Consider the following 8,829-nt stretch of genomic DNA (forward strand, 5'->3'; position numbering starts at 1 on the left):
CTGCTGTTCCCAAAATGGAAGGGGGGGGTGGGGGGGACTTTGCTATTGAGATGATTAACACTTTTGACTCATTAACTGAATAAAATCCAGTGTTTGGCTCTTATGACTTGCATTCATTAGCTGACAAAGGACAGAAAAGCGTGTCCAGAACCCAACTACATCCACATGACTGCTGCATCCATTGAACAGCAGCTATATGCATCTCTGGAACACAGCAACCACAGGCATAAATTTTGCGTTTATTGATTTACTTGTGTTCGTACACTTTTTCCTTGTCTGCGAAGTTAAACTGGGGGTACTAACCAAGATCTATGTTGGCCAAAGATTCATACCAAGACAAAGCATAGAGGGAGTTTCCTGGTAACTAATCCGAATACCAAATCAATTGAAACTTGAGCACATGTAATGATAATGTTAACAAAAGAAAATAACTCAAATAAACAAGCTGCTGCCTGTCCTAAACGGCTGCAAAGGGAAGGACTCCATATTAAAAAATCCAAACTGCAACTTTTCGTCAGAACCCTTTGAGACAATAAGAGAATAATAAAAAATCACTATACAGAACCATTTTTTGTTGGTGCTCGTTTGACCGATTCTAGGCAATGGTATGCATTTACCTTGGCTGGTATTCACCTCATCCAGGCATCAAGGTCAAAAACATAAGAGAATAGCAAATGTATTCATAAATACACTTGCTAAGTAAAGCCCCCCAGCTCGTATAAAAAAAAATTGACACGCAATACCCTATGGCTCCAAGATATCCCTGAAACTCGACCAACTAGCAAAAAAACATAGTTAGTAAGCAATATTACACCGCAAACATAAGTTGGCAAGAAGCATAATATTGGACATGATGCACTTGCTAAGAACTAAAGCCCCCCAACTCCTATAAACAAAAAAATTGACCTGCAATACCCTATGGCTCCAAGATAAACCTGAAACTCGACCAACTGGCAAAAAAACATAGTTAGCAAGCAATATTACACCACAAACATAAGTAGGCAAGAAGCATAACATATGCATCATGTCCACGATCATGGGACAATATTTCTGAAACTCTTCTTTTCACACAATTTCAAACAAGCGTTTTCAGCCATTCCATCCCAATACAAAGGGAAGGTCAAGTCACCTTCCCCAAAGTTAAATATTTCGGTGGATCCAGCAGCAATAACTAATCACATAGGTTGCACTCACAGCCATTGGCCACTGTGTCTCTATCATCATCTTCGTTAACCTTCCTCCCCAAACTCCTTTGTGAATCTCTCATGGACATCTAGATCAGCTTTGCTCACTGTTGGCTTTTGTCTTGCTAGGACCTTGTCAAAATCTGTTTTCATGATAGGGGGTGGAAGGATCTGCAGATTTTGTTATCAGCATTCAACAAAATGTAGTTACTATAACAATAAACAAAGCATCAAAATGAAAACACCCCACTTGTTATCTCTCAAGGTCTACATATGTTTCCCCACAAATAAATATCCTTTTTATACATGTTTAGAGAGAGGAAACAAAATCTTTGATTTTAATTAGCAAATCAGATCCAAAGCATGCCCAGAGCCATTGCTCTGTGCAGTGGTAAAGAAATGGTATTCCAAACATGACACTGCAAGTTCAAGTGTTATGAGCAGCCAAATCATCAAAAAAGCTGAAGGCAAGCCTAATCCTATATTCTCCCTGTCAAACCCATAAAAAAAAGAGGCAGTAACAGGTTTTATTTTAAAGCATCAGCTAATACCTTTTCTGCAAGCCCTTGCGCTGCAAGCTCCTGCATGGAAATTTGGACAGCACTAGGTTGCTTCGGTCCACAAGGCATCCACATATCATCAGAAGTATGTATGAAAAACATAGCATCTTGGGTTTTACGAACTGGTTCAAAGAGGACATCTTTGACCTGAGGGGAGCAAAAATAGGCATAAAGCATGGTGTTAGCCACTCAACCATTACAACCAAGAAAAAAAGAAGTTTCAAAATGAAAGACTGAAGTGGCACTGTGCTTACACAAACAGAAATATCTGAACCTGAAAAGCCCTCTGTCCTTCGTGCCAAGCTTTCAAAATCACTTTCAGTCAAGTTGTGAGGAGTATCTCCTAGATGCACCTGGGCAAATAATTTAAGCAACATCAAAATCCATAAAATATGTAGCTCAATAAAAAAGATCTAATATTAAAATATATCTCATAATAGAATACTATTTTACAAAATCAACGACAAGTCCTAATACCTTGAACATATGTTGACGAGCCTTCAAATCAGGTAGCGGGATATATATGCGCTTGTCAAAACGTCGCCGGATGGCCTGTATTCAGACTGATTAGAAATAGTGCCAAATAGTCCACATGATTCAAAATTAAATACCAGAAATAATCTCAGAAACCCCCTTACCTGATCTAGAGCATATGGAGTATTTGTTGCTGCAAGAACAAGAACCTTCTGGTCAGTGGTTCCTACCCCCTATATATCAGAAAAATAAGGTCAGACTTCTTCACAATAAAACTTAAATTGTGGGGAATGTTCACCTATATGTTAGTTGGATTTTACATAACCATCCCGAATTCCAGGATACAATAAAATACTAGAAATAAGGAATTTATAATCCATGGAGTCAAGTTTATGTTAATAACTAAAAACTGACATAACTAAAAACCACATTCACTTAATCTTCTTACTTCTAAGGCCAAGAACTTCTCTCAACCAGAATCTTTGGCAATTGTGTTTAACAATTCTCTCAGACATAGTCAAATCAAAATTTATTTCATAAAATGAAAAGCATTAACAATTGCAACCAAAATAAGCTACAATGAGCTAGAGGGCAAGATACAAGCCTTATAATTGCATAGAAAAACATAATGGTAATGTCCTTCATCAACTTCCAACACATGAAAACAGATACCTGCATCTGCACAAGAAGTTCAGTCTTTATACGTCTCGAAGCTTCACTCTCATTGCCCTCTCCACGTTGGCCACACAAGGAATCTATTTCATCAACGAAAATGATTGAAGGAGCACTTTCACGGGCCATTTGGAAAAGGTTTGAGACAAGCTTTTCACTCTCACCCATCCACTTTGAAACCAGATCTGATGAAGAAACACTGGGGGGGAGGGGGGGTTCAAAACCAGCAAGTTACGGTCTAATCACAAACATAATCAACATCGGAACAGGTGAGATGTTTACAGAAAGGCAAGAAACATGGCAGCAGCAGCAGCAGCAAAGAATATTGCTCCCTTTAGAAGGAGGCAAGGAGAAAAGCATGCATGAGATTAAGACGGAAATTAAACATCAAACTGACAGATGTTTATCTTAAGGCATACATAGAAAGGTTTATTTTGTAATTAAGAAAATATATACCTGAAAAAAGTAGACTCTGCTTCAGTTGCAACAGCCTTGGCCAAGTATGACTTTCCAGTTCCAGGTGGCCCATACAAAAGAAAAGCCCTCCAAGGTCGTCTCTTACCTAAAGAGAGCAAATGGAGGATGCATCGGTTTAACAAAACAAAATAAGTCAAATTTGGGAATCAAAATGTTTACAAGTTAAACAGAACAAAGGAAGGAATAGCTGCAATTGTGACCGAGTTCCTTCTCAGTAATCAACAGTAGTGTAAAAGAAGCATACAGGTAATAACCATTTCTATGCCCTCATTTTAACTGCTCTTTCAAAATGAAGAACGCCGGCTGTTCAAAGCCTTTGCTACAACATGTAAAGTCATTACCAAGTACACAGGTGAATTGATGAGCCACAAGATAAAATGATGATGCCAATAAGATGGCCCAACATTATGTGGTGATAAAGTACATGGCTCCACTAATTTCCTTTGAGGCAGAATAAGCAGCTCATGGAAGCCGGATGAATAGCACCTCCATAGGCAATTGTCAATCATTTATCAGAGGTCTCTCATGTCTAACACATTCATAACTATGGGTTCTTACATGCATGCAGTGGACGCATGTATTCCAGTATCCACATTCAAAGAAGAGTGCATGGGTGGGGGGGTTGGTGTGCTTGCTTGCAGAGGTGGGTGAGAGTCACAAGAATGCATGTGTGATTCTGTGTGTCTGTGAATGGTGCCCCTAGATTCTTAAAAGGATTTGTTAAATTAGTTCATATGATGGAGCCAAAAATTCAAAATGGTGACACCAGCAAACATGGAACTTTCTCATTGATGATATATCAAAGATAATATGAATACAAATTAACAGGTTGTCATACAAATACATATGACCAATATTTGCAATCTAAAGATCAAATGAAAAGCAGCATGGATTTCACTGATGGAAGGTTGTCATAACAGAGTAGGGTGATATATTTGACAGCATTAATATGCAAATTATAAATTCCAATTATATGGTAATTGAGGGATACAGGACTTGAAAAGAAAATGATGAAACTACCTCTGAAAAAAAAAAGATCAAAATCCCTCTAAAAATCTAAATCTCTTTCCCTCTCATTGATATGAAGTTCATATAATAGTACACTATTGTGAAAGTAATCATAAACAGCACTGAAAGAAAAATCAAAATACTACCAAGTGAATAGTGAGAATTTCTAAGATCCAGAAAGGCATTTCCTAGCATGGTGTTCCTCTTCATGATGTTATGATGGTATAAATTCACAACAGGTTGGTATACTCAAGAGCTGGACATCATTGGGACACCAATAATGGTTTTAGAAGAGAGAAGGAAAATGAAAAGGGCAGCAATGGTGTAAGAAGTTGATTAACCAGGCATACCTTGCCATTTATGTGGCTGGCGCGAGGTTTCAATTCTGGGGCAATAACTGGTTATCATGGGAGTTTTGGCCATGATGATGGTAGTTCAGCAGAGAAGCAAATTTTCTCTTTTCAGTTTAGAAACAGAACAAAAGTTAGATTTATTCACTTAATTTAATTCCAGAAGCAAAATATGCATCTCTCAGAGGGTGACCAGACAGTGCTTCCATTAGCAGTGGTAGAGGATTTTCCAGGTGAGAAACAGGTGCTGGATATTTATAATTTTCATTCAAATTTTGAATTTATCATTCATCTTCTAAAAGGAATTCATCAATTCAGTGTAATGAACATGGAACAAGAAAATACAAAGCAATGCTACCAAAAACATGAAAATGAATTACCCTCCCAATCTATCTAAATCATAACAAAGGACAAATGACATTCATATTAACTACATTCTGGGCAAAATAAAAACACTAGACTCAGCAAAGCAGCTACGTGGAGAAAACAAATTAGCAAAATACCCAACATGATAACAGATTATAAACATAGAAATCACGTTCCATTCAGCACAATACAATACGGATTCAATTAGCCGATTAATAATCACGCCAACGCAACTCTCACATAGCACAGAATGAACCCAGTCTTTGATCCCCATTTATCAGAAAAATCACAAACTGATTTCTAATTAATCAATAATAGTAATCCAAACCAATTCAAAAAACAACTAGATTAATATAAATGTTTCCTCCTAAAACACCACACAAATACAACTTGCCATTTTCAAGCACAACTCGCCAAACCCAAGAAAACCCAGATCAGCAAAAACGCAAAATACTGACCTGTAAAAAACTGAGGGAACTTCACAGGCAAAATAACAGCTTCTTGCAAAGCCTGTTTAGCACTCTCAAGCCCAGCCACATCATTCCACTTCCAATTAGGCTTTTCCCTCACAATCGCCGAATTCAATCCAGCTCTCAACTTATCTTTCTCCGGATCATCCCCATCCTCGCCATCTTTAGGCTTAGTCTTTGGCCTCGTTGCAACAGCAGCATCCCCATTAGAATTAGGGCCAGGACCTCCTTCATCAAGAACAGTCCTGATCTCCTCCGCCCGACGAAGATACTCGGTGAATTTCTGAGTAATAGCTTCACGAATTTTAGGGTTCTTCTCGTATTTCAAGTGGGTCTTGAAGTATTCAAGTGCGTTCATGTATAAAGGAAACGCCTTCGAGTAATTCCCTGCATTGTCTTCTTGTACCGCTTGTTTCACGTACTCTATTGCTTGTTCTTTGAAATTGCTGTACATAGCTAGGGTTTGGTTTTGATTCGATTTATGAGAGGATTGATGATGGCGATTGCATGAGAGATTCCAATTTTGGAGACAAAGTTTTAACCCTGGAAATGAGGGATTTTGTTGATTGGAGAGACCGGGGATGGGATATTTGAGAGGAGGGAGGGGTTGGAGATGAGGAAAAGGAAGGAAGGAGGAAAGGAATGAAGGAAGGAAGGTTACGATCTAAATCTTAGGTTTGCTAAGCTCACCGATGACTCGTTTGCGAGTCAATGATGGCCATGGTGAATTTAAAAAATAAATAAATAAAATCTATTTAGCATTGAAAAATTGAATTTGTTGCCCCCTTCAAAATTTGAAGAGGTAATTTCATGTAAGCCCTCGATTTACATAAAAAAAAAAAATCTCAATTGGATTTAAAGGTATATAAGTCTAATTGTGTGTTTATTTTTGTTGTATGATCTGTTTTTAAATTTTTTTATTTTAAAAATATTAAATTCATTTTATTTATATATTTTGATATAGAAATACTACAAATTAAAAAATATAAAAAAATTAATATATTTTAAATTAAAAAATTATATAAAAAAATTGCAATGCATTACTAAGTATACAATAAGTATAGATGGGATAACCATAAAATAATAATAATGATAATAATAAATCCCATATAATTCAATTATCAACTACATCATATCCAACAAATTTCAAACTAATCATTGATATACATGAAAAAATTAAAATTTTATATCCATAAAGATTTTTATAACAGGGTGATTTGATTCGCACTTCATTTATAATCTTATTATAACCAGAATCAAAAAAAAAAAATTATGTTTATAAACAGAACAAAAGTTAGATTTGTTATTATTTTTTTCTGTTTATAAACAGAACAAAAGTTAGATTTGTTCACTTAATTTAATTCCGGAAGCACAAGATGCATCTATCATAAGGTGCCCAAACGGCGCCTTCTTCATAATTCCCGTTCAAGTTTTGGATTTATCTTCTTTCAGTGTAATGAACATGGAATAAAAAAATACAAAGCAATGCTGCCAAAAACATGAAAATGAATTACCCTTACACTGTATCTAAATCATAACAAAAGACCAGTGACATGCATTGAGTAAAAAAAATAAAACATTAGGGTGTTTTCCAGTAGCAAAATTCATACTTCGCATTTTACTATGAAATTATTTTTTATTTTTTTATTTAATCCTCAAATTTATTTATTTTTTTGCGACTAGATCTTTTTTGGCCAAATTCAATAGCAATTAAATCAAATCTGTTGGCTAGAGATGAAGTTGAAAAATAAAGAATGAAAACAGAAAAAATATTATAAATGGATAATGGTTTTAAAATTCATACAAAATATTTAATTTAATTCTCGTATTTTAAAAACAATAAATACTCACTATCTTAATATTTTATTAATTTAATTTTAATATAAAAAATTATTTTTATCCTTTTTAAATCCCTAACTTCAGAGAAAAGAGAGTGATTGCCAGATTATAATATAGAGAGAAAAAAATATTGTTGACACTAATTTCGACTACTAAAATATTTGGTTGATTTCAGGTTTTTGGATTATTTTATTTGGTTTTTTAGGTTATGGATAGATATATCACATTTTATATGGTGTTTTTAAAGTGTTTTGAGTAAAAAAAGAAATGAAAATAGATTTTTAAGTAAAAAAACTTTCTACCCTAAATTTTTTGCCATGATAGTTATCGGATTGTTCTAGAAAAATTAGATGATGCATCGTCTAAATTTTTTATAAAAAAAAAAACTAGAGTGGATGACATAATGAACAAAAAAAAGTCTAGGAACGCAAATATGTGAAATGGGCCTGATAGGCTGACCAAGCAGTGTCTGATCTTTTTTATATATATATTTTTCAAAAATATTGTTTTATTTATATCAAGATTAAAACTCATTCTCTCTTATATTTTATTTATAGAGCTTCTTTTTAAATGACAGTTATTTTTTGTTATTTTGTATATATTTGATTGTTTAAGAGGTTTTTTTTTATTTATCCATTTTTTTATATATTTTGTGTGCAAAGATTTTATTTTTAAAAATAAAAAATATGTATTTTCAAATGATATTTTTAATATGTGCAGTTTGCATTATATTTTTTCCCTTTTTATTCTATTCAAACAATTTAATATATGTATTTATTTATATTATTGTGTAAAAAAATATTTTTTATTAATAAATTTAGCAAACACAATCAGATAAATATCTTATCATACAAGATTAAATGTCTTGATTTACACCTATATCTTGATTTTTTCTATTTTTTTTATTTTTTTTTTATTTTTTTTTATTTTATTTATTAACACGTATAATTTTTAATTTATTTGATTGCATGTATGCATAAGTTTTTTTTATTTTTATTGTGTTTTTTTAACTACAAAAACATATCAAAAAAGCTATTTATTAGTAAATATCTTTATTTCAAATTACTTTTGTATTTGATACTATTAGTGTGTAATATTAGAGAAGGCAACTATAAAATTATGCTGGTAACGAGACAAAGGGATATAATAGGAGTTTAAAGACATCTAGGATATTTATTAGTAAACTAAAAGCAACTTAAAAGAAGTCATTGACCTAATTATGAAAATAAAGGTATTAAATTACAATTTCATTTAAAATGAAAAGACTAGATTTACACCACACTCATTTTATAATTATTATTAGCATATAGTAGAAGGTCTTGAAATTTAAATATTATGATGAAAAGTGAAATACTTTGACTTTTTACTATTTAATCCTCAAAATTTATTAAAAAGTTTTGGCATTTCATTATAGCAATAAATAATAAAA

General features: G+C 33.4%; 1 protein-coding gene across 1 annotated transcript; it reads right to left on the minus strand.

The window, feature by feature from the left end:
* Positions 1-939: 939 nt before the first annotated feature.
* On the minus strand, positions 940-6,268 carry LOC105140020 (vacuolar protein sorting-associated protein 4B-like). The gene is made up of 8 exons (XM_011046678.1): positions 5,550-6,268; positions 3,347-3,452; positions 2,891-3,089; positions 2,383-2,451; positions 2,222-2,296; positions 1,999-2,097; positions 1,736-1,891; positions 940-1,355 (listed from the first exon to the last, which is right to left on the minus strand). Exons 1-8 carry the CDS (start codon positions 6,013-6,015, stop codon positions 1,230-1,232), a joined length of 1,296 nt encoding a protein of 431 aa, XP_011044980.1. The 5' UTR covers positions 6,016-6,268; the 3' UTR covers positions 940-1,229.
* Between the last annotated feature and the right edge of the window lie 2,561 nt (positions 6,269-8,829).

Source organism: Populus euphratica, unplaced genomic scaffold, assembly GCF_000495115.2.
Source record: "Populus euphratica unplaced genomic scaffold, PopEup_1.0 scaffold3.1, whole genome shotgun sequence".
Lineage (NCBI taxonomy): Eukaryota > Viridiplantae > Streptophyta > Magnoliopsida > Malpighiales > Salicaceae > Populus > Populus euphratica.